The sequence below is a fragment of the Mobula birostris genome, chromosome 5 (assembly GCF_030028105.1).
Source record: "Mobula birostris isolate sMobBir1 chromosome 5, sMobBir1.hap1, whole genome shotgun sequence".
NCBI classification, from domain to species: domain Eukaryota; kingdom Metazoa; phylum Chordata; class Chondrichthyes; order Myliobatiformes; family Myliobatidae; genus Mobula; species Mobula birostris.
Window position 1 is genome coordinate 83,722,162 of NC_092374.1, and position 26,807 is coordinate 83,748,968.

The window sequence follows — 26,807 nt, forward strand, 5'->3', positions numbered from 1 at the left end:
AAGCACCAGCTCTTCCTGCAGCTGAAGAAGGTCCTGCACGAGGAGGAAAAGCGACGGGCCAAGATGAAGGAACAGAGGTACAAAGCTTGCTTCAGCTGTTTTCTTTCTCTCTCGACGCCTAAAAAATATAGGGCGGGAGAACTTACCAGCTGCTGTTAAATATTTGCCAGGTGCAAGCGCTGACCCACCACAAGTGTGATTCCTCCCTTGCAGCTTGATGAAGTTTGAATTGAGATGTGACAGGTTCTAAACTGGAAATCCCACTGCATCAAGTAAAATCTTACATGATCAATAATTTCCCAATCCACCACATTGTAATTGTGCTGAGTGTTGTGATTGTGATTGGGCACCGGAAGACACTGAAGCTGGTGATTTAGAAGGCTTTATTCACCACACGAGCAGGCATCATACTCTTAGGAGAGGCTCCCTGCTGCAATATTACATGACATTTTTATATGCTAAAGATCAAAGTTAACAGCAGGACTGTTCTATACTTACAATGTATCTACAAGACTTCCTTTGAATTACATATAGTTTTCAAACACCTCCATCTTCACACCCACACACCAGATGCCCAAAATGAGTGTTAATCCCCATTGACTCCTGGATTCATTCATGCATATGCAGACATCTTAGGTCAATGGGGTGTTTCATGGTTTGCAATCAACCCTAATCTGCAGCTCCAAGAACATCATTGTTCTGAGCTGCATTTTAAACTCAATCTACAATCCAGGTTGAGGTTTGAAGACTGGTTGCTGTTGAAATTAATATTTGTGATGTACCATAATTCCAGAATACATCCTAACACTGATGTAGCTCTAACTGCTACGCGACATACCACCACAGCGGCTAGCTGTAAGATTGCGGTTCAGATCCCCAGTGCAGTTTGTACATTCTACCTGTTACCATGTGGGTTTCCTGCCACAGTCCAAAGACGTATGGTTAGGGTTAGTGAGTTGTGGGCATGCTATGTTGGCACTGGAAGCATGGCGATATTTAACCAGCACAATCTTTACTAATTTGTTTTGACAAAAATGTTGCATTTCACTGTACGTTTCAATGTACATATGACAAATAACACCAATCTATTTATCTTTCATGACCTTTACATTTCATATGTCCACCTGCTTTGCACACCTCTCCCCTACTGTTGTGATAGTTAATGGGTTAGTCACTCACATGTGGGAGGGGTTCACACATAGTTGAACAGCCTGCTTCTGGCGTCCTCATGGTCTCCCATCAACGGGCTCCTTAATCCATATGCAGCTTTCACCCGTTCATACCTGAACCTTCTGTACCTTGAAAAGAGGCATGCTTCTGCACCTGTGCTCTCTGGTCCTAGACTCTCCTATCATTGGAAACATCCACTCTCTTTTGGCCTTCGATATTCAGTTGCCCTCAATGAGATCACTCCGTCCCCTTCCCCCTATTCTTCTAAACTCCAGTGAATATAAGATCAGAGCCATCAAATGCTATCTTTAGCCAGAGGATGGTGAATCTGTGGAATTTGTTGCCAAGTCATTGGGTATATTTAAAGTGGAGGTTCATAGGTTCTTGATTAGTCGGGATTATGGAGAAGCTAGGTGAATGGGGTTGAGAGAGAAAATAAACCAGCCACGATGTAATGGCAGTGCAGATTCGTTGGGCCGAATGTCCTAATTATGCTCCTATGTCTTATGGAAGGTTGCCTTGCCAGCCCTTTGCTCCATTCAAATGCATCTCTGTGACGGTAACAATTTCATATTCCCAGGTGATATGAAGAAGCTCTCAAGTTCATCGGTCTTGCTGATTAAAATAGATGTGATACAGTCTTACATTCCTCCATGTGCCTTATCAGATAGATATGTGTCTGCTGTATCAACTAAACAGGCAGTCTTCCTTTTCAATAGGACTGTACTTCCACCTGCCTCCCCCATTAGTAACTCTACTCCCTTGAGCTATTCCCTGCAAAATTAGCTTAAGGCCTCCCCAACAACTGAGACGAACTCCCTTCAAGGGCGTTAGACCCATTGTCATTCAATGCAACCAGCCTGCATGTGGCACCAAACCCAGAACTCTCACGCTCCTGTGTTAGATTTAATTATTAAATTATTTTGGTTGTCAGGGTGGAGAAATGACTCTACCAAAGGAGGTGTAAGGTGCTGCTTCCCTCCGCTAGCCTGCAGGTCACTCTTGGACAAGGTGTAGCACCTGCTTAGCCCTCCTCTCCCCCCCCCCGGATCATGGTCACATGAAGCCATGGGAGCAGGTGGTGAATGGTCATAATGGTCATGTTAGAAGCTGGTGCATATCACAAGTCCTGGTTATGTGACCATTGACAAACTGAGGAGTATTGATAATGACTGGGGTCACCATCTTGTAAAGACACTGCCCAGCAGGCAGCAATGGCAAACCATTTAAGTCAAAAAATTTGCCAAGAATAATCATGGTCGTGGAAAGACCATGATCGCCTACATCATATGACATGGTGCATAACGAACAAGCTAATTATTTTATTCAGAGATACTGCATGGAGCAGGTCATTCTGACCCACCAAGCTTGCTTCACCCAATTACACCTTTGTGACCAATTAAACCTACTAACCTGTAGGCGAGTCATTGGGTATATTTAAAGTGGAGGTTGATCATCATCGTCATCATCAGGTGCCATGCCCAGTCTGAGCTTTGACTGCCATGGCCCACACACTCCTGTTTCGGGTCAAGTGGATCAATTCATTGGTATTCATTTCCAGTTCTCTGGCTGCTGTCTCCATCATCATTTGTCTTTGTCTTCCTCTTGCTTTCCTCTCTTCGGTCTTTCCCATAAATACCGTGCATTCTAACTCCTCTTTCCTAATCACATGTCCAATGACGTTATGTTGCCTTTTTATGATCTCATACATTATTCTCTTTTTGTGTTTGCTCTGTTCATGACATCCTCGTTACATATTCGTTTTGTCCATGATATTCTTTGCATCCTCCTCAAAAACCACATCTCTGCTGCTACAATTTGTTTCCTCATGTTACTAGATATTGTCCAACATTCTGAGCCATATAACGTAACTGGATAAATGTAACATTTCAGTACTCTGAGGTGGGTTGTCATGCCTAGTTTAGTGTTGGTCAGTATACTCTTTATTCTCGTAAAGGTGTCTTTTGCCATCCCTGTTCTTCTTTTGATGTCTATATCGCACCTGACATCTGATGTCACCCAGCTTCCTAAGTAGCAAAAGTTCTGAACTTGTTTTATGTCTTCCCCGTTTATTCTCAGCCTGCAGATAGGATCCTCCTCCTTTTTGGATATCACCATACATTCTGTTAGACAAGGGTATGTTTTCTCCCCTGATTTATTTAATGTGTACAGTGAAACAATATTACAAAAAATAAGACATCTTGGGAATCAAAGTTGGTGGGGAAAACATCAGTAATTTCAGATATGCAGATGACACTGTGTTAATTGCAAGTACGGAGGAAGAACTACAAAACTTAATTGATATAATTGTTGAAGAAAGTGCAAAAATGTAGGTTCTTGATTAGTCAGGGTGCGAAAGGTAACGGAGAGGAAGGAAGGAAATGGGGTTGAGAGGGATAATAAATCAGCCATGATAGAATGACAGAGCAGAATCAATGGGCCGAATGGCCTGATTATACTCCTGTGTCTTACGGTCTTTGAAATGTGGTGGGGGGGGGAGACCATAGCACCCAGAGGAAACTCATAGTCGTGGGGAGGATGTGGAAACTCCTTCCAGACAGCACTGGGAATCAACCCCAAGTAATAGAGTTATGCTAACCACTGTGGTGCTGTGTCACCTCCAAATGAGGTGGAGAACTCAGTGGCATTTTTCTGTGGGGAACTCAACTGCCCTTCTGTGAGAGAGAGCAGTTGCATTTCTGTGGGCAAATGGCATCCTGGTGATTACCGCCTGGCTCAGATTCGTGAAGATCTCTGAGATCCAAAGGCAAATGTGGGAGAGTCACGGACCCATCTCAAGCCAGTGAGCCATCACTTTAATTACTCTTCTCTCTTGTACCTTGCGTTCCCAGTGACTTGAGCACCCTGACACAGGCAGCATACCCACAGGCTCTGGCGATCCATTCTGGCCCACATCTGATCAATGTACAAGGTAAGAGTACATTCGCCTGCTTGCCATTATCCCCCTTCCAGTGTAGCGGTGTGTGCATGTTCCTGACATCACCTCTGAATTTGCAATCTGTAATTACTTGCAGTCCCCCGCCAACCCCCTCCCCACCCCAAATCAGGGTTACGTGAAGCCATGGGAACAGGTTGTGGATGGTCGCATGAGCAGCCAGTGCATATCACAAACCCTGGATCTGCGCCAACTGATGCCAGGCATTATTGGTAATGGCTGGCATCACCTGTCTTGTAAAGACACTTCCCCAAAAAAGGCAATGGCGAACCACTTCTGTGGAAGAATTTGCCAAGAACAATCACGGTCATGTGTAAGGCTGAATCTGGTTCACGGGTCTGGCAAGTGAGACAGAAAACTCGGACTGCAAATAAATATATTAATCATTTGTTTACAAGCAGTAAAAGTTCATCCAAACATCCATATCCCCTAAGTTAAAGATACAACAAAACTGAATATTCAACAAACATACTTAGTTAAAAGCACTTGCAGAGCATACCTTCCTGATGGTCGTGTGCACTGCTTCCACTAAACAAAAGTGAGAGCAAACCTCTTCCACATGCGACTTGAAATTTGACACCACACAGCTAGCCAATGGGAAAAACGGACAGTCTCTAAACTAACCAATCACGACAAATCGACCTTCAACAATCAGAATAAGCCACACCCCCACATGACATCATGGCAAGACCATGACTGCCCACGTCATACGACACAGCACATAATGATGATGACAAATTGCTTGCTAATGTCCATTGTTGTTTGGAAAGCCCCTTTTTGCTGGTCTCCCTTGCTCCTTACTGCCTTTGAATCAGAATCAATTTTATTATCACCAGCCTATGTTATGAAATTTGTTGTTTGACAACAGCAGTGCAACACAATGCTTAATAACAGAAAAAAACTATCACAAATACTGTATATAGTGGGGAAAAAAGGTATATACAGTAGAGAGGAACAAGGTAGTGAGGTCGTCCTCATGGGTTCAATGTCCATTCAGAAATTGGATGGCAGAGGAAGAAACTGTTCCTGAATCGCTGAGTGGTGCCTTCAGGCTCCTGTACCTCCTTCCTGGTGGTAGCAATGAGAATAACGCATGACCTGGGCGATGGGGGTTTTTAATGATGGATGTCACCTTTTTCAGGCATGGCTCCTTAAAGATGTCCTGGATACCACAATGGCTAATGCCCATGAGGATGACTTAAGTTTGCTGCTCTTTGCAGCTTCTTTCGATTCTGTGCAGTAGCCCCACCCCCCCATTCCAGACGGCGATGCAGCTGGTTAGAATGTTTTCCACAGTACATCTGTAGGAATTTGCAAGTGTCTTTTGTGACATACCAAATTTCTTCAGATGAGAGGGAGATGGCAGGAGGGCAGGATGAGGAGCTGAGAAGGGAATCATGTGAGAGGGATGGAGGTCATATGGCTGAAGAGGAGAGAATCTTAAAGGAGAGGGCAATAGACCATGAAGTATGGGGAAGAAGGTGAGGAAGCTGAATGTATCAGCAGTTCGTGAGGGTGGTGAAGGACAAAGAGGAGGGGTAACGATGCCAGAGAAATAAGGGAGAATGGGGTGGAGGAGGAAGAAGGGAAAAGTGTTGATCTTGATTTCCAACATCTGCAGTCTCTCTCTAGTGTGTCTGGTTGGGTATTTATTGATAATTTTACAGTTTGGTTACTACTGCTATGTGTAAAGTGTCCAGGGAGGGATAGCACCTTTGGTGTAGGGGTTTGTCATGTCCATTCTGGAGCAGCTCGTTCACCTTTGAGCCTCACCTGACGCTCAGCTCTCACCTGTTCACTTGCGACAGCGACCACACCAGTACACTGCTTTGACAGGTGGACTAAACCAGGTGTGTGTAGCCGATGGGCCGCCTACCATGGGTGAGACAGGGACATGTCTGTCCCAGTAAGCAAAGTCAGCTCCGGTAGGCTGGGTGGATAAGATCCACAGTGAGGTCCAACGGCCGGGAAGGCGGTTTCTGCAACACTCCATTGAGAGCGAAGGGCATGTCGAGGCACAGAGACGTCACAGTCATCCACTGTAACCTGTTGTGACTAACTTTCTTGCAGGCATTCACTGTGAATACATGGACCACAATAGAATCGATGAAAGACCAGACTAAACAGATGTACAAGCAACCGATGTACAAAAGACAATAGAGCAAACACAAAGAGAAAGAAATAATAATAAATATCAAGAACCTGGGTAGAAGTGGCCTTGAAAGTGAGTCTGTGGGTTGTGGGAACAGTTCAGTGATGGGACGACTGAGGCATCCCCTCTGGTTCAAGATCCTGATGGTTGAGGGGTAATAACTGTCCACAAAAGTTCATCCTCTACATCCTCCCCCATCTTCTCAGAACACCCTCTGTCCTAACCCTCCATCCCAGTTGCCACAAGCAGCCGGTGTTTCACCTCACCTGTTCTCCTTTCCTTTCAGAAGGCCACGGGAGACCGGTTGGACTGCTGGGAGATCGTCCAAAGTCACAGATGTTCACCTCCGGGGCCATTGCGCAGGTGGGTTCTCTGGGCTCAGAGCCGTGGGGCGGGTGGAGGGTGCACGGTTGGGTGCTGCAAGCTTGCAGCTCCGTCCTATCCTGCTTTCAACCTTGTCTTCAGTTTCCCCGCCCCACCCTCCCCCAAAGTAGCTGCAGCCTGTCCTCCCTCGTAGAGCATCAGAGCACAGTACAGGCCCTTTGTTGTGCTGACCCTTGTACCTACTCTAAGATCAATCTTACCCTTCTCTCCTACATATCTCTCTATTTTCCTATCACCCTTGTGCATATCTAAGAGTCTCTTAAAAGCCTCTAATGTATCGGTCCACCACCTCCCCTGATAACATGTTTCACACACCCACTACACTCTGTGTGGAGGGAGGGAAGCTACCTATGACATCCCCTATACTTCCCTCCAATCACCTTAAATTTATGCCCCCTCATATTAGCAATTTCCAGTCAATCTATGCCTCCTATCAGCTTGTACACCTCTTTCAAGTCACCTTTCAACCTTCTACACTCCAAGAAAAAAAATCACTATTTCACTCAGCCTATCCTCATAAGACATGCTCTTCAATCTATGCAGCATCCAAGTGTGGTCTAACCAGGGTCTTACAAAGCTACAACATTACCTTGCGGCTCTTAGACTCAATCCTCTGACTTATCTATCCTAATGTCTTTTAAAAGTTCCAGCACATCCTCTTTCTTAAAGTTGACATGTTCTAGCAGATCAGCATGTTTTATGCTGCCCTCGTGGACATCAAGCAGATAAATATAGAGCAGTACAGGCCCTTCATTGTGCTGACCTTTAACAAACTCCAAGATCAATTTAACCCTCCCCTTCTACATAGCCTCCATTTTTCATTCATCCACGTGTTACGTTTGGTGGCGGAGTAGAGATACATCTCTACCGGAGGAGGTGCTCCTTCCCTCCGCTAGCTTGCAGGTCACCTTGGGCAAGGTGTAGCGCCTGCTTAGCAACCCCCCCCGCCCCCGATCAGGGTTGGTGAAGTAATGGGAGTAGATGGTGGATGGTTGTATGAGCAGCTGGTGCATATCACAAGTCCTGGTTATGCGAACACTGACACCAGGCAGATAGTCTCTGAACAGTATTGATAATGGCTGGGGTCTTTGTCATCGCCTTCCTCCGGGCAGTATCTTCAAGATGGGTGAGGGCATTCCACTGCGTGTGGAGTGCATCGACTTCCGAATGGCAGAGGTGCTACATAAATGTGGTGATCCGGCACCTGTGTTTCCATTGGTTGTACAGCAAACAGAGAATGTTCCAGAAAGAGATGTGCAAAAAATGCTGGAGACAGATTTTAAAAGTCTCCATCCCACTCTTGTATTGGTTTGCCTACTCTCTGCCTCTCTCTCTCTCCCCCTTCCCCATCTACCTCTCCTTCCTTCTGCCCCATTCTGCTTCTCATTGCCCTTCCCTCTGTCTGTCTGTCTGTCTCTCCTCTTGCCCGTTCTCCCCCCCCCCCCCACCCCATCTCACACTCGTGTTTGTCTCTCCAGAATCGTGCATTCACGGCACAGGCTGGGTTCACAACAGCACAGAGTGACCATCCTCAGTATCAGACTGGCCAAGCAGGACATAGCAGTTACCCTGTTAACCAGACACAGCATGGACCGCCTTATGGACCAGGACAAGCTGTGACTTATACCAGCAGCCAACAGCTTCGAGGTGAGACAACTGTGAAGCACACACAGTCCGTTATACATTGGTGTCTTGTACACTGTAACTTATAGTGTTTATGTCAGAGAGCACTCGGTAAACGCACTCCTCGCGCACATTTACAGGCACGTGCAAACGTAGCCTTGTCATTCTGCCGCCGTCGTGCTGAGTGTGTGCACTTCAAGGTCTTCCCCGGTATTTCCTCAGAATCGGTCCTAAACCAAGCTGATGCACTGGGGTTGCCTTTATGCTGCCTTTCCTGCCACACACTTTAGAAATGCGGCTGTGTAGATTTGTGTATGTTGTTTGTATACTGTATTTAATGTAGATACTTGTTTATTTTGTAAAATGTTTGTTACTACATTGTGAGGTGCAGCATGTTATGATTCATTTGTAGTCTTTAGTTAACTTTGGTAATTAAAGATGGTGTGCCCTGGTGCCTAATAAAACGGGGCTCTTTGCCTTCAGTGGGAGGAGAAAGATGGGGACTGCCAGGAGTTCACACTGGACAAAAATTAGTACGGAGCAATTGTAGTGTTTCTTGTAGTTTTAGCAGTTTTAACACAGAACATAGACGAGTACAGTATAGGAACAGGCCATTCGGCCCACAATGTTATGCCGATCCAGCTAAAAGGCAAATCAGAAACACCCAAACACTAATCCCTCCTACCTACACCACGTCCTTATCCCTCCATTTTCCTCACATCCATGTGTCTATCCAAACGTCTCTTAACAGTCCCTAATGTATTTGCCTCTACCACCATACCAGGCAGTGCATTCCAGGCATCCACCACTCTCTGAGTAAAAAACTTACCCCTTACATCCCCTTTGAGCCTGCCCCCTCTCACCTTCAATGCATGCCCTCTGGTATTAAACATTTCTACGCTGGAAAAATATACTCCCTGTCTGCTCTATCTATGTCTCTCATAATCTTATAAACTTCCATCAGACGCCCCCCCCCCCCCCCCCCAACCTCTGGCACTCCAGAAAAAACATCCCAAGTTTATCCAGCCTCTCTTGATAGTATGCCCTCTAAACCAGGTGGCATCTTCCCCTCTCCAATCAGATTTCTGAATAGACGTTGAACCCATGAATACTACCTCACTACTTTATTTCTTATTTTTTGCACCAGTAATTTAATTTAGCTATTTTATATATGTATAAAATATATATATTTTATATATGTATATATAAAATTACTGTAATTAATGTTTTTCTGTTATGTATTGCAATGTACTGCTGCAAAGTCAAAAAAATTTCACAACATATGCCAGCGATAAATAGTCCATGCCAACCGAGAGCTAGTCCCCAATTGCAAGCACCTGGTATATATCCCGCTCAACCTTTCCTTTCCAACATTGTAACTCTATCCACCTGTACCAATTCTTCTGGCAGATTGTTCCGTGTACTGAACACAGAGAGACACAACCCTCAAGTCCCCTTTAAATCTCCCTCTTACCTTAAAAACCTATACTCCTTGTTTTAGTTCCCTTACTCTGGGGGACAAAGATAATGACCACCTACCCTCTCCATCCTAAATAAGGTCAGCCTCCTCCTTTCCAGGGAAAACAGCCCCAGCCTATCTAGGCACAAGGAAGATTATAGATAGCAAAATCCTTCAATTTCGAGTTTAATTATCATTCAACTATACATGGAATAACCATGAATGCAGCCCAAATGAAACAGTGTTACTCCGGGGCCAAGGTGCAACACATGGTACCAATGATCATACACAGCACATAGCGCATATAAGATACCAGCAACCACATATCAGATATCAGTAAGATGCAGTCACACAAAAAATATATGGTCCAAGACCCTGAGTCTTATGAATATTGCAGCAGTCTGCAATCGAACACAATATGGCTTATGGCTTGTCTTCTGCCGAGTGAACACTTGGGGGGGGGGGGGGGAGCAGCACTAACTCCATGCCACACCACCTCTGTTGGAGCCTGTCTCCTGGGCAGCTATAGACAGGCGGCACCATGGCTTGAGGCCTAGTCCTTGCTATTACCGAGGCCTCGCAACTCCCCTGCCGTCCGCCAATATATCAATGAATTGGACTTGCAGCATTTCACATTAACGGTGTCAAACGGGTTCTTGCGATTAGAAAAAGAGCGATCACTTGCACACCTCCTTGGCGCACCAACACCTCTCTGGCGCTGGTAGCAGCACGATCCGAACCAAGTCCAGCTCCTTCAGTTTCAGTGTGTTACCTTCTGTGTTTACCTTGGCAACGCACACAAAATGCTGAAGGAACTCATCAGGTCAGGCAGCATCTATGGAGGGAAATAAACAGTTGAAGTTTCTGATTGAGATGTCAATTGTTTATTCCCCTCTATAAATACAACCTGATCTGCTGAGTTCCTCCAGCATTTTGTATGTGGGTGTCCCCCAGACTATCCAGTTTCTCCTCAGCCCACCAGTCCCAATAATGTCCTCAGTGAGAGTTCAAAGTAAATTTATTGTCTAAGTACATTTATGTCACCATCTATAACCTTTAGATTCATTTTCTTGTGGGCATACTCAATAAATCTATAGAGTAATAACCATAACAGTATCAATGAAAGACCGCCCAACTTGAGCTTTCAACCAGAGTGCAGAAGACAAAAAGAAAGAAATAATAAGTAAATAAGCAATAAGTATTGAGAACATGAGTTCTTGAAAGTGAGTGCATTGGTTGTGGGAACATTTGAATGATGGGGCAAGTGAAGTTGAAGAAGGGGAAGGTTCACAGGAGGTAGATAAGGCAAGTTATTTTAGAGAGAGAATGGTGGGTGCCTGGTATGATGGTAGAGGCAGATACAAGAGGTACATTAGACAGGTCATAGGCACGTGAATCTGTAGTGTAAGGACATTGCGTAGGCAGAAAGAATTAGTTTCTTCAGGCATTAATTAGGTTGGATCTTTGCTGTGGGCTGAAGAGTTTGTTCCTGTGCTCTATTGTTCTATGTTTGAGGTCCCCGTTGGTTGCGGTCAACCATGGACATTGTCTCCTAGCTGTCTAGATATGCAAGCCAGTGCAATATGATATGGAGGGCAAGCTGTTACCCATGTAGCAGGCTCCCCCTCTCCACGCCGCTGATGAACCCAAAGGAAGAGCAGAGACCAACAGTGTTTGGCATCGGTGGTGTCGCAGGAGTTACCAGTCAGCAATGAACTGAACAAAGCACTGCCTTAGGTCTGGATTTTTCTTTGAGGTTTACTCCCGAAGCTTTCCTCATTTAGTAGGAGTGAATGTTGGAGATCAGAGTTGGTCTCTGGAGAGTTATCACCCCTGTGTATTTGGAGCCCCTGACTGATAGTGCAGCAGTCCCCAACCACCGGGCTGCAGACCGGTAGCGGGCCGCAAAGCATGTGCTACCGGGCCGCGAGGAAACGATATGATTTGGCGATAGGAGTCAGCTGGACCTTTCCTCATTCCCGGTCACTGCCACTGTTGAGACGTTACGCATGCGGGGTCATTACCCGCACGTCATCCATGTTAGCGCGGGAAGGAGATCAACTCCTCGAGCTTGCAAATGACGGCAAGCTGAAAAGTATGTTTGACATAACATCTCTGTCGGCATTCTGGATCAAAGTAAAGGCTAAGTGTCCTGAGGTAGCCACGAAAGCACTGAAAACGTTGCTTCCATTTCCAACATTTTTCTGCGAAGCCGAGTTTTCTGCAATGAATGTAACGAAAACTAAATTGCGGAATAGACTGGACATAAGGAACCCCCTTCGACTATCGCTGTCTCCCATCACCCCTCGATAGGACCGTCTTGTTGCAGGGAAACTAGCCCAGGGCTCCCACTGATTCAGCGATATTGGTGTGTTGCACTGATTTTATATGTTCATACGGGGAAAATATGTGCTGTGTGTTTAATATCCAAACGTTACTTAAAATGTTATGATGCTATTGACTTACTTATATAACCATATAACAACTACAGCATGGAAACATAGACATCTCTGCCCTTCTAGTCCGTGGCGAACGCTACTCTCACCTCGTCCCACCGACCTGAACTCAGCCCATAACCTTCCATTACTTTCCTGTCCATATACCTATCCAATTTTTCTTTAAATGATAATATCGAACCTGCCTCTACCACTTCTACTGGAAGCTCATTCAACACTTACTTCAAGCTCCCCTGATAATTGACTTATCACTATATTCATGCGAGGAAAATATGCGCTGTGTGTTTAATACTAAATTCGTTAGATAAACCCTTTTAGAAACGAAATTGAGTGTATTAGCCATTTATCACCTATATTCCAGTCGTGATTTACATCGCCCCCCCCCCCCCCCGAACAGATTCGTCAAAAAGTATTTGCAGGGGGGAAAAAAAATATCGGCAGGTCACGACGCACATGTGCACTGGTGCCCGCGCAAGGCTTCATGGTCATTGTAGTCTTTTTCGGGGTAAACACAACGTATTTGACTGCTACTGTTGTCTGTTGGCAACCCCCCCCCCCCCGGGTCGGCCGGTCCGCGAGAATATTGTCAATATTAAACCGGTCTGCAGTGCAAAAAAGGTTGGGGACCCCTGTGATAGTGTTCCTCATCAATTGAACTAGTGGTTTTCCATCCCATTGGCTCAAGGTCACTTGACCGACCTAGGTCACTTTCTTACTGGTTCTTGTACAGGGCTACAACCAATGTTGTTTCATGGTTCTGCCCAGCCCAGCCTTGAGTATTTGTGTCTTTCAACTCTGACTGGTCTAAACCAGTTAAATGAGGCAACCCAGACTGAGTCTAACGAGTTTACAGATTGCTTCTTTGGTAGGTCTGGCATTTTACATAATAAGCAGCTACTCATCTGAGAAGGGTCTCAGGTTTAGTGGGTCATTACCTGAAGATCCTTGTGGCCACATTCAATTGATCTAATTATACTATCCAAGAGCAAGAATCCGTTCAGAGTCCACAAAATGGGGGAGAAAGAGACCACTGGTTTGTCTGCTTCCCCTGTCCTCGATTCATCAAATCCACTAATTGTATACTGTAGTTTCTTCTGGCCAGCAGGGTCCTCAGGTTCCTCCCCAGTGGTAACAATGAGAAGGGAGCGTGTCCCGAGAGGTGAGGGTCCTGAGTGATCAATCGACTATTTACCAGCAGCAAAAAAAAACAAAGAAAACTATGAAATACCTTATAACGCTTCGCTAATAAAGATCAATGCTAGCAATGGAGAGGCAAGCTTAGGTGGAGACGAAGGCGGGGCATGATCGAGGAAAATAAAGCCAGAGTCGTGATGTCCCTGAGAGTGAGCAACGACCCACTGCTTGGACAATTTAAGTGTCGGGCCAGATTGAGAAGATCAGGGTGTTGGGACGGGAGGCAAGGCGATGGCTAATTCTGCTCGGTTCTTCTCATTGCTTCGCAATGTTTACTCAGCCCTGCACTGAACTGGGGCTGTGCCCTGCTCCGGCTGCGGTGATGCCTGGCTTTGTGTCTTTTGTAAAACACCAGTCCTGAATGCTATTTGCTTCCTTTTGTTGTTTGCACAATTTGTTTTTTCTCTCTTTCTGTAAGTTGGGTGTTTGTCAGTCTTTTTTAATGGATTCTTTGTTTCGTGGCTGCCTCTGAGGAGGTGAATCTCGAGGTTGTATTAACGTATACTTTGATAATAAATGTACTTTGAACTTTGAGTTCGGCTATGTTTCATATACTGGCAAGAAAGTAATTCTGATCCTTGAGGCTCTGCCTTTTGAAGATGTCGTTGGTGGTGGTGAGGGATGTGCCCGTGATGGAGCGAGCTGAGTCTGCAGCTCTTTGGAGCCTCTTTACCCGGTGCTGATGCAACCAGTCAGAGTGCTCCCCACCGTACATCTGTAGACACTTGCAGGGGTCTTTGGTGACACACCGGACGCGACAAGCATGACTTTAACCGATTAACCTCTCGTTGCCCTCCCACTGAGGGGTTGCGGGAAGGGAAGTGTCCATTCTCCTCCCTCTGAGTCTGCTCAGCGTTCCCATACTGCCGGGCTCCACCCAGCTCCAGGTTTGCGCTTTCGGAGGGATGGGGTGGCGGTAAAGGAGGAAGCAGATTTGGAAAAACGATTTCCCACCCGGCAGCCAGCAAATCTTTCCCACGGGTCACACTCGTGCTCGTATCTGTGTCCGGAAGCTCGGTGTCGCAGGCTGTGACGTGTCCTTTGGCGTTCGGTGTTACCCGATCACCCTCCACACTCAAAGCACTGCGCTGATGCAGCTTGATTCTGACTGTAGCCCTTGTTCTTTCACCAGGGCCCTCTGCTTTCCAAGCCATGTCAGCCTATCTCCCACATCAGCAGGCTGCCTACGCAGTCCATGGGCACTTCACCCCTCAGCAAGGTAAGGTCTTGTCCGTGAAGAAAGTAGGAGCTAGAGTCTGAAAATGAAATTGGGAAATCCTGGAGAAACTCAGCCAGTCAGACCATAAGATATAGGAGCAGAATTAAGCCATATGACCCATAGAGTCCCCTCAGCCCCAATCTCCTGCCTTCCCTCCGTATCCTTTCATGCCCTGACTAATTAAGAATCTATCAAATTCTGCCTCGACTTGGCCTCCACAGCCGCCTGTGACAAAAAATTCCACAGATTCACCACTCCCTGGCTAAAGAAATTCCTCCTCATCTCCGTTCAAAAAGGACGTCCCTCTATTCTGAGGCTGGGTCCTCTGGTCTTAGACTCTCCCACCATAGGAAACATCCTCTTCACACCTAATCTATCGAGGCCTTTCAGCATTTTCATAGGTTTCAATGGGAACCCCCTCATTCTTCTGAGTAGAGGCCCAGAGACATCAATCCCAGAATCATTTGCGTGAACGTCATTTGAACTCTCTGCAATGTCAGTACGTCCTTTCTTAGATAAGGGACCCAGAACTGCTCACACAGCTCCGAGTGAGGCCTCCCCAGTGCTTCGTAAGGCCTCAATATTAGGCAGGCAATCTCGAGTCATTCAGCATGGGTACAGACCCTTTGTCCCAGCTCGTCTAGGCCACCTCTGTTGCCCAGTGATCCCATAGCCCTCTAAGTCTCTCCTCTCCCATGTCCTTATCCACACAAGTCAGGCAGCATCTGTAGAGGGGAATAAACAAGGGGGCAGAAGCCAGAAATCACTTTCTGTTCCCCTTCCTTTCCAGTCCTGACGAAGGGCCTCTGCTGGAAATGGTGACTGTTTATTCCACTCCATCGATGCTGAGGGGTCTGCGTGGGTTTCCTCCGGGTGCTCTGGTTTCCTCCCACAGTTCAAAGATGTACCGGTTGATTGGTTAATTGGTCATTGTTTGCAATGTTCACTGTTCTGTGATCCGGCTGGGGTTAAATCGGGGGTGGCTGGGCGGCATGGCTCCAAGGGCCGGAAGAGCCTGTTCCACGTTGTATCTTAATAAATAAATAGATAAATAAATAGATCAATAAATTAGTTCCTCCTTATCTCTGCACCAAATGGACATCCCTCTACTTTGAGGCTGTGCCCTCTGGCCCTAGACTCCTCCACCAAAGGGAGTCTCCACGACCATTCTGTCTTGGTATTCCAACTCGGTTTTCTGCAGCAGATTCCTGTTTTTCCTCTCTACTGCAGGCTTCATCTCTCCGAGTACATCTATTCCACTACAAAAGCAATTGGAGCACGCAAACCAGCAGTCCGGATTCACGGATTCGGTGAGTATCAGTCAGGCACTCACGAATCAGTTCTGCTCTCAACAGTACTTTCCATTTTGCATAGTCCCACTGCACCAAGCACTAGTGGCACAGCGGGTAGAGCTGCTCCAAGTAGATAAAATATATATTTAATGTCACTCATGGGTTTTTTCCTATTATTATGTATTGCGTTGTACTGCTACTGCAAAGACGACGACATTTCACAAGATATGCTAGTGATATATGTTGGAAAATCAATTGTGATGTGCAGAGGAAATCTCTTCACTGATTGGCTGTGTGGCTCATAGATAGGATTGGGGTTCACATCTGTTTACAGCTTGGTTCATTCTATTGCTCTGCAAAGTAATCTCCTCGATGTGCATTTAGTGCAGATGGGTGAATGATGGTCAGTATGAATACAGTGGGCTGAAGGGCCTGTGTCAGAGCTGTGTGACTCTGGGGGAAGGTACAGGAGTGTGAAAGTCTGGATGACCATACTTGAGAACAACTTCTTCCCCCACTGCTCTCAGACTCCTTAACCAGTCACCTTTCTAACATCCCCTTCCTGGTGAGACTGCTGGTCTTGAACCCACTCCACCTCTCTCTTTTGTTGTAGGCTGGTGCATATGACAAAAACTAACCTCAGTCTGTCTGCTCCTCACAATGTCTTTCAGTCTGGATTAGCCTACGTGCACACACAGAGACCCGCTTCGCCCGGAGGATTCCCACATGGGACCCCACCCCAGCAAGCCCTCCAGGTGAGTGGATGCAGAGAGGAGAGTGGCCTCTGTTCAGGGAATGGTTCACTGGGAGGTGGCAGGACCTAGCAGCTGTTGCACAAGAACAGGGAGGAGGTGTCCCCAAAGTGTAAATCAGCGTTAATTCTGTACCAGTCCCGTGCAGTACAAGGTAAACTATACTGTGTATAGTTGAACCACTGCTGTCCCTGCCCTGGGATTGTGTGAAGGGACTGTGTAGAGGGAGCTTCACTCTGTGTCAAACCCGGTGAGGGATTGGACAGTTTAGAGGGAACTTCGCTCTGTGTCTGACCCTGGGATTATTTGATGGGACAGTATAGCAGAAGCTTCACTCTGTGTCTCACCCTGGGAGTGTGTGATGGAACAGTGAAGAGGGAGTTTCACACTGTGTCTGACCCTGGGAGTGTGTGATGGGACAGTGTAGAGGGAGCTTCACTCTGTGTCTGACCCTGGGAGTGTGTGATGGGACAGTGCAGAGGGAGCTTCACTCTGTGTCTGACCCTGGGAGTGAGTGATGGGACAGTGTAGAGGGAGCTTCACTCTGTGTCTGACCCTGGGAGTGTGTGATGGGACAGTGTAGAGGGAGCTTCACACTGTGTCTGACCCTGGGAGTGTGTGATGGGACAGTGTAGAGGGAGCTTCACTCTGTGTCTGACCCTGGGAGTGAGTGATGGGACAGTGTAGAGGGAGCTTCACTCTGTGTCTGACCCTGGGAGTGTGTGATGGGACAGTGTAGAGGGAGCTTCACTCTGTGTCTGACCCTGGGAGTGTGTGATGGGACAGTGTAGAGGGAGCTTCACTCTGTGTCTGACCCTGGGAGTGTGTGATGGGACAGTGTAGAGGGAGCTTCACTCTGTGTCTGACCCTGGGAGTGTGTGATGGGACAGTGTAGAGGGAGCTTCACTCTGTGTCTGACCCGGGGAGTGTGTGATGGGACAGAGTAGAGGGAGTTTCACTCTGTGTCTGACCCTTTTTTTTTACTACAAAATTCTTTATTACAAATGTCGGTGCTATACAATATTTACAAACCCAGTGACTAACACATTTACTACACTACAAACAGACAATACATGTTAAACCAATATATTGCCATCCTCATCAATGATGGCATTTACACCCCGCGGAGCCCAACGGTCCCGGAACATCTCGACGGTCGCCGTGGACTGTGCGTATTCCTTTTCAATGTTCACCCGGGCTCGAACATACCCCCTAAACATAGCCAGGCAGTCCGCCCGGGGAGAACCTCCTGCCACCCTTTTCCAGGAGCCACGGATGGCAATTTTCGCCAGCCCCAGGAGCAAGTTGACAAGGACATCCTCATCCCTCTGTGCCCCCCTTCTTACTGGATGACCATATATGAATAGGGTGGGACTGAAATGCAACCAGAAGGCGAGAAGCAGCCCACGCAAATACGCGGAAAGGGGCTGCAGCCTCACACACTCCACGTACATATGGTACACGGTCTCCTCCAGCCCGCAGAAGTGACACGTGGCTGGGAGATCCGTGTACAAACTAAAGAACTTATTGCAGGGCACCGCTTTATGCAGCACCCTCCAGCCGAGATCCCCAAGGTGCATGGAGTGGACTCCCTTGTAGAGGGACTTCCATTGGGGTCCCCCCTCACCTCCAGGTGGAAAGACCGACCGCCATGGCGTGTCGAGATGGTGGACAAATGCTAGGAAGTGGAGGGTGTGGAGCAGCAGCCCATAAAGGTACCTCCTGCCTGCATCCCTGAATGGGATTGTGGGTGTTGATGAAAGACGGCTCAAGTTGTGTGGATTCGTCTCTCGGGTAAGGCTGCGGGGCCTGGGCCCGACGAGCAGCTCAGCCCGAGTCGTTCCACATACCTGAGCCGCACTGACATCCGTTGAGACAGGGCAAGGGTCAGCCAGGACCCCGCCCTCTGCCAGAGGAGAGGATTCCCGGCCTGAGGCAACCATGTTCCAGACTCTCAGTAGGTCCTGATAGAAGCCGGGCAGCCTCTGCAAAGCAGCACGGCTGACGCCCGCCGGTGGTAGCTGCATATCTTCGGCAAGACAGCAGCCCCTCCGGAGGAAGAAAGTCGCCAACACGTGCCACCTGGGAGGGTGCTCGGAGTACAGGAATCTCTGCAGCGTCCTGAGGCGGAGAGCCGCCAGTCGTGTGCGTACACACACCAGTGACTGTCCGCCCTCTCCTTCTGGGAGACTCAGAACCGCTGCAGAGACCCAGTGCTTCCTGTTTCCCCAGAAGAAGTCCACTAGCTTCCTCTGCATTCTTGCGACAAAAGGGGCAGGGGGGGCCAAGGTGACCATCCGGTACCACAACATGGAGGCCACCAGAGGGTTTATGACCACCACCCTGCCTCGATAGGAAAGCACCCTGAGAAGGCCTGACCAGCGCCCCAGCCGGGCCATGACCTTTGTCTCCAGGTCCTGCCAGTTCGCCAGCCAGGTCTCCCCAGAAGGACTCAGGTAGACTCCCAGATAGAGAAGACGTCTGGTGCTCCACTCAAAAGCTCTCATCTCCTCCGGCAGGGAGTCCACCTGCCACTGGCCTACTAAGAGTCCGGAACATTTCGCCCAGTTGATCCTGGCGGAGGATGCCGCCGAGAAAACATCTTGGCACTCGCGCATCCTCCGCAGGTCACAGGGGTCTGTCATCATGAGGAGTACGTCATCGGCGTAGGCCGAGAGGACGACCCCCATGTCCGGTTCGCGCAGAACCAGGCCTATCAGCCTTCGCCGAAGAAGGCTGAGGAATGGCTCGACACAGATCGCATACAGTTGACCGGACATGGGGCACCCTTGACGCACTCCTCTTCGGAAGTGGATAGGTCATGTCAATGATCCATTAATCTTAACTCGGCACTCTGCGGCAGAGTACAGGAGCCGAACTCGGGCCACAAAGTGTGGTCCGAGCCCAAAAGCCTGCAGGGTGCCCACCAGGAAACTGTGGTCCACCCGGTCAAAAGCCTTCTCCTGGTCAAGAGAAAGAAACGCTGCTGGGGTCCCAGTCTCCTGGAGTAGGTGGATCAGGTCCCGTACTAGGTGGACATTGTCCTGGATGGAGCGGCCCGGGACTGTATAAGATTGGTCAGGATGGACCACCTGTCCAATTACCGAACCCAGACGGTTGGCCATTGCCCGGGCGAAGATCTTGTAGTCCACGCACAAGAGGGAGACCGGCCGCCAGTTCTTTAGCAGGCGGAGGTCTCCCTTCTTGGGCAGTAGGACCACAACAGCTCTCCGCCATGAGAGGGGCATTTCTCCGGTGGCTAGGCTCTCCCCTAGGACAAGGCTGTAATCATCCCCCAGGACATCCCAAAAAGCCTGATAAAACTCAACACTCAGTCCATCCAAACCAGGGGACTTGCCCCTCCGGAGTTGCCGAAGGGCAGTGGACAGCTCCTCCCGAATCAGGGGGGCATCCAGACGCACTGCGTCCTCTGGGCTGACCTTCGGCAAATCCTCCCAGACCTCATTACACGCCTCCGCATTTGACGGATCAGGCGAGAATAAGGACCGATAGAATGAACGGACCTCGTTGTTAATTCCATCAGGGTCCGTGATGGAGGAGCCATCGGCAGCCAGCAGCTCCACTAGCTGCTTTTGACCTCCCCGCCACCTTTCCAACGAGTAGAAGAAGGGTGAGCCACGGTCCAAATCCTGCAGCATTTGGATCCATGACCTCACGTACGCACCTCGGGACTGCTGGAGCTGCAGGTTCCTTAGTGCGTCCTTCTTCTCCTGGTATTCCTGCCACAGCTGTTGGTCTCCAGCGGTCGGACCGAGGCGGGACTCCAGGTCAAGCAACGCTCTCTCAAGCCGCTCAACCTCAGAGCTCCGCCTCTTTGTCGACCCCCTAGTGTACTCCCGACATAAAAACCGGATGTGGGCTTTGCCCACATCCCACCATAGCCGTAGGGAGCAGAACTCTCTCCGCCTCTCCTTCCAGGAGACCCAGAAAGCTCGGAACGAATCCCGGAATCGGCTGTCCTCCAGCAGCCGGTTGTTAAAATGCCAATACCCGGATCCCACCCGAGGGTGTAGTGGAATAAATTCCATCCACACAAGGTGATGATCCGCGCACGACACCGGCCGCATGGAGGACGCTGACATGCGGGAGACGTAGGCCCGAGTGATGTAAAAGCGGTCTATCCTGGAACCTCCTTCTCTAGACCTTCTCGAGAAGGCGCTAGAGTTGGGGTGAAGATTCCGCCAGCTGTCCACCAAGTCAAAGGAGCCGACTAGCTCCTTTAACTTTTTTGCCGATGCTGGGTCGTGTTGGAGGCCCGAACGGTCCTCCGCCTCGAGGGTACAATTGAAATCTCCCCCGAGGATGACACAATCCCCAGGATCGATGGAGCTCAGCAGAGTGGACAGCTGGCAGAATAGGCGCGTCTGCATCACACCGCGCCTGGGAGCATACACATTGATAAAATGCAATGGTACGCCATCCAGGCGCACAACCAGGTGGAGCAGACGGCCGGGCACAACGTCCTGGACTCTTTCAATTACTGGCTGGAAGGTCGGGGCCAACAGGATCGCCACCCCGCTAGAAATGGAGCTGAGGTGGCTCATGTAGACCCCGCCCCGCCACTCCAGGAGCCAAGCAGACTCGTCCCCAGGGATGGTATGGGTTTCCTGCAGGAAACTCACCATATACCGCCCATCCCTGAGGGCTAAGAGATTGTTATGCCTGCGAAGAGGACCCCTGCTGCCGTTTACATTGAGACTAGCTATGGTAAGCTTCATGGCGGGAGCACACTAGGTCTCAGCAGCTGTGCCCATTTCGGTGAGAGCGGAGGCGCCCTCCACCACACTGTCCGGAAAGAAAGCAAGGTTACTTTTTGCCTTCCGGGCTCGAGCGGTACCAGCGACACCCTGTGACCCACCATCCCCCGTAGGAGCGAGGCTGCTTCTCCCTCTAGGAAAGATTTTAGTTGCCGTCTGTCGTTCCCCCCCACCGCCCCGCTGTCTGACCCTGGGAGTGTGTGATGGGACAGTGTAGAGGGAGCTTCACTCTGTGTCTGACCCTGGGAGTGTGTGATGGGACAGTGTAGAGGGAGCTTCACTCTGTCTGACCCTGGGAGTGTGTGATGAGACAGTGTAGAGGGAGCTTCACTCTGTGTCTGACCCTGGGAGTGTGTGATGGGACAGTGTAGAGGGAGCTTCACTCTGGGGTCTGACCCTGGGAGTGTGTGATGGGACAGTGTAGAGGGAGCTTCACTCTGTGTCTGACCCTGGGAGTGTGTGATGGGACAGTGTAGAGGGAGCTTCACTCTGTGTCTGACCCACTCTGTCCCTACACTGGGTGTGTTTCTGCTGAGAGAGAGCTTCACTCTGTATCTTTTCCCAGCTCTATCTGTTTGATGGTAAAGAATAGAGCGGGTCTGACTGTAACATTGGCAATAAAATAATAACCATGCTTGTTTGGATCGGAAACATCATCTCCATGTGAGCTTTAGTCACCTTTCTCACATCACAGCTTTAGTCACATGGAGATGATGCTTCTGATCTAAACAAGCAAGGACCCCATCTACCACTAACATCTCCTTTTGTGACTTTTGCAGACTGGATTCCAAGCGACCGGTCAGGGAGCTCCCCGGCATGCCTACATTCAACATAGCCAGGGTCAGCGCTATTATCACCAGTAATCATCTCTGCACCCTCCCTCCACCCTCAGTCCTGCTGTTTGCAGAGCAATCCATTGTCATCCGGAGTAGAGTGTCTCTACGATCTGAAGGTTAGCCACACCTGCCTTCACAGACAAAGATCAATACCCCTAAATCGCACCAGCTTAGACTGCGGGATTGTGGCAGCGAGCAGTGCCAGGCAGCTGGCTAAATACTTGTCGGAAGGTGGTGAGAGTGTGGAACGAGCTGCCAGTGGAAGTGGTGGATGAAGGTTTAATTTCAACATTTAAGAGAAATTTAGATAGGTACATGGATGGGAGAGGTATGGTCTGGGTTCAGGTCAGTGGGACGAGGCAGAATAATAGTTCAGCATGGACTAGATGGGCTGAAGGGCCTGTTTCTGTGCTATAGAGTTCTATGACTCAGAATAGCAAAGCCAAGCGGACTGCCACCCAGCAGGTAAGGCAAGGCACGTAGGTCTCTCTCCGCTGGAATGGCCGTGGCTTTTGACACCCTGTGCAATATAAATAAATACTGAGTGTTGCTTCATACTTTACCTGCCCTGGGTGACTGGGAGGCAGTAACGTAACCACCTACAGTTCAGTTGGACCCCTGCACTATTTGGAGTTTACCTAAAATTCCGTTGACCCTTTCAACATGGTCTCGTTATCTCTCTCTCACAAAGTTCCAGACAGAAAGAACTTTTCAATAGGGACTTGGCAATTGTTTAAGTTTAGAGATACAACAGGGTAACAGGTCCTACAAGCCTGTGCTGCCACAATGACACCAATTAATCTACCCATACGCCGGTGGAACGTGGGAGGAAACCGGAGCACCCGGAGGAAACCCCATGTAGTGGCAGGGAGAAGGTACAAACTCCTTACAGTGTTGGGATTGTTCCCACCCACTCAATTCAGCCCATTGTGAGTCTGTAGCCTCATTCAGTGGCCATTGCCTGTGTTTCTCTCTGGAACCCTGCTCTTTCATTTTTCGCTTTAACTGTACCAGATGGCGCAGCGGGAAGAGAAGAGCTGCCGCCTCACAGTCCCAGGAAGCCAGGTTTGATCCTGACCTCTAGCTGTTTGTGCGTGGAAAGAGTTTGCCATTCTCCCTATGACTGTCTGGGTTTCCCCCCAGGTGCTCCAATTTCGTCCTGCGTCCCGACAGCGCACGGGGTGGGTGGGTTAATTGGTTGCCATAAACAGCCCCCTTCTGTGTGGGTGAGGAGGGTTGAATCTGGGAGAGGGAATTAGTTAAAACGGTGGCTCAGTAAAAGCTCATCAGAGTAAGGAGAGATTTATCTTATTTAGAGATATGGTGTGAAACTGGCCCTTCCAGCCCACTGAGCCGCACCAGCCAGTACCCCACTGATTTTAAGCTGTGCTTTGATCACGGGACAATCTACAATGACCAATTAATCTTAACAACTGGTACATCTTTTGGACTGTGGGGGGGAAACCAGATACCTGGAGGAGACCTACGTGCACAAGGGAAGAAGGTACAGGTTTTCTTACAGAGGGCGTCGGAATTGAACTCTAAACTTCGACGCCCGAGCTGTAACAGTGTTGGGCTAACCACTACACCACCATGGTGCCCTGCCTGGCAAAGGCTGAGAGGCAGATGGAATTCGGGAACTGTGGTCACAGGGCCATGGAAAGCAGAGTGCTGACAGATCTGTAGGACAAAAAGGATTCAATCAACAGCCTCTGGGGAATCCTCTGGCCAGTGAGACAACTGAAAGCTTCCTGTTTACTAACTCCACTTGACTTTGAGTCAGAACAGAAACAATTTCAAGACATTAAGAGTTTGTGGATTCAAGTACATTATCCAAAGTACAAAGTAAATGTTTTTACCAAAGCACATATGTCACGATGGACAACCCTGAGATTCATTTTCTTGCAGGTATACTCAGCAAATTTATCTGGAATCTATGGGAATATGTTATTGAGATAGTCAGCTGCGATGGTCATAGAGTACTACCTAGAAACAGACCCTTCGATCCATCCGTTCCATGCTGACCACCTAGCCAGTTCTCAATTGCTCCACATCCTTCTAAAGATCTTGTAAATCTTGTTCATGCATCTGCCTCAGCCTCTTCCTCTGGCAGTGCGTTCCATTTACTGGACAACCCTCTGTCTAAAGAAGTTGCCCCTTGGATCCCTCTCAAATATTTCCCATCTCACCTTAAGTCTGCACCCCACTTTCTGATTTCCATTCCCCTTCCATACCAAAAGGAATTAGGAATGTGGGGAGAAGTGCTGAGAGTGAAAAATGAGCAGAGGGAAATGGAATCAAACTGTAGGTTGGCTCAAACCTGCTACTCTGTTGGAAGGGAAGTTGGAAATGTCCTTCTGGTATTCTCCACATCCACTCCATTGAGGCCTTTCAACATTTGATAGGTTTCAATGAGATCACCCTCCATTCTTCAAAATTCCAGTGAGTAGAGGCCCAGGGCCATCAAATGACAGGCCTTTCAATGGGGAATTATTTCAGTGAACCTCTGTTGAACCCTGTGCTATGATGTCAGCACATCCTTTCTTAGATAAGGGGTCCAAAACCATTCACAATACACTGATCACCTCCCAGCTTCTAACTTCATCCCCCTCCACACCCACCTTTTACCTGCCATCTTGTATCATCCCCTACCTCCCACCACCTGGATTCTACCCCCTTTACAGTCCTGATGAAGGGCCCCAGCCCACAGAATTGTATACTTCCCTCCACAGAAGCTGCCTGAACTGCTGAGGTACTCAAGCATTTTGTGTAGGCGATGGGATGTATGGTAGAAGTTCCAATAGCACTTGTCTCAGAGATCAGATGGGCCCTGGGGTTTGTCTTGTCCAGTGAAAATATCTCCTCTGGCAGTGCAGCAAAGTGGCTCCTCGCAGGATGTGTTGACACTTCCAAGGGAAAATGGCATATCTACACAGGTACATTGGATGGGTTTTTTGGGACAGAACTGCAGTGGTCTGACCTAGTGGGAGGACTTTTCTTCATGTAATAAATGTTTGTGTTGTATCTCTGTGTGCAAATGAGCAAGATATTTGTACCATAAATACTATTTCATCCAAACTGCTGTACTTTCTTCATAGTGCCTAGTAAAAGGTGTTGACAGTGTTTGATTGACTAGTTTTGTTTGCTTGGGGATGCTGAAAGAAAACAATTGGGCACTGGTCTAGGAATGGATCTTTCCCCATCAAAAGTTGGGAGTGTGATGGGACAGATGGAGTTTTGCTCAGTACCAATTCACCACAATAGTGGTAAGAATCTTGTAATTCATCTGGGTAGCCTCCAACTGATGTCGTGAACATTGATTTCTCTAACCTGGTAATTGACACCCTTACCTCCCTCTGGAGCTCCTCCCCCTTCTCCTGCTCTTTATCTGTCACTAATCAAATTCCCAGCTCTCTAGCTTCACCCTTTCCCCCTCTCCTGGTTTCACTTGTCACTTACCATCACCTATATCTTCCTCCCCTCCCCCCACCTTCTTACTCTGACTTCCCTTCCTTTCCAGTCCAGAAGGGTCTTGGCCCAAAATGTCAACTGTTTACTCTTTACTGTAGATGCTGCCCGGCCTGCTGAGTTCCTCCAACATTTTGTGTGTGTTGTTTACAATCTGAAATGCACTGCCTGAAGTCATGGTACAGGCAGAAAGTCGCACAGTATTATGGATTTAACTAAATATTTGAATCCCTAGCACCACAATACTCTCAAATTTGTACAGATGTACTGTGCGGAGGATTTAAACTGGCTGCATCACTTTCTGGTATGGTATTGGAGTATCTAGGAGTAATACCTCAAAAAAGAGATGTCGATCATTAAGGACCACTATCACCCTGGATATGCCCTCTTCACATTACACACAATAATTCAGGAACAGCTTCTTCCCCTCTGCCATCCGATTTCTGAATGGACATTGAACTCATGAACACCACCTCACCACTTTACTTATTTCTATTTTGCAGTAATTATTTAACCTATGCACACACTACAGTTGTTTTCTTTTCTACCGTGTTGCACTGTACTGCTGCTACAAATGCAAGAAATTCCACGACATATGCTGGTGATATTGAACCTGATTCATCATGCTGCCAGAGAGGTAGTATGGCTGCGTGCACCGGATGGGTCGATCTGCAATAATCAGAATAGAATTCTGAGTACAGAAGTTGTTGAGCCTTTAGGAACAATCAGAACATTGTTAGTCTCAAAGTTTTTTGGGAGGGTATATCAGTAAAAACAAAAGCCATTAAAATGAATTTCAGAAAGGCAAAGTTTATGCAGATAATAGAGACTTCAGAAGTTAAGCTGGAAGGGGTTGTTTGAAGTCAAGTCAGTTGTGGAAAAATGGGGTTGATTTAAATAGGTAATACAGTATAGGAAATGTTCATACTCAAAGTTAGGAGAAGCAATAAAAACTATAGACCAACTACATGGATGAATAAAGATGTACATTAAAAATTATTGATGACAGCTATATAAGGAACATAGAAAAAATGTTAACTGTAGGGCATATTTAAATGAGAGCTACAG

At 48.1% G+C, this 26,807-nt stretch overlaps 1 protein-coding gene across 1 annotated transcript in view; it reads left to right on the plus strand.

Annotated features, from left to right (window-relative positions):
- LOC140198364 (G protein pathway suppressor 2-like) overlaps nt 1-25,394 on the plus strand; it is a 25,596-nt gene extending 202 nt beyond the window's left edge. Inside the window, exons 2-9 of the mRNA XM_072259461.1 lie at nt 4-77; nt 4,023-4,102; nt 6,565-6,641; nt 8,141-8,309; nt 14,527-14,613; nt 15,844-15,923; nt 16,577-16,660; nt 22,215-25,394. Of these exons, the coding sequence (XP_072115562.1) occupies nt 4-77; nt 4,023-4,102; nt 6,565-6,641; nt 8,141-8,309; nt 14,527-14,613; nt 15,844-15,923; nt 16,577-16,660; nt 22,215-22,298 (735 nt within the window). The 3' untranslated portion in view covers nt 22,299-25,394. The remainder of the gene's footprint in view (nt 1-3; nt 78-4,022; nt 4,103-6,564; nt 6,642-8,140; nt 8,310-14,526; nt 14,614-15,843; nt 15,924-16,576; nt 16,661-22,214) is intronic.
- The last annotated feature ends 1,413 nt before the right edge of the window (nt 25,395-26,807 follow it).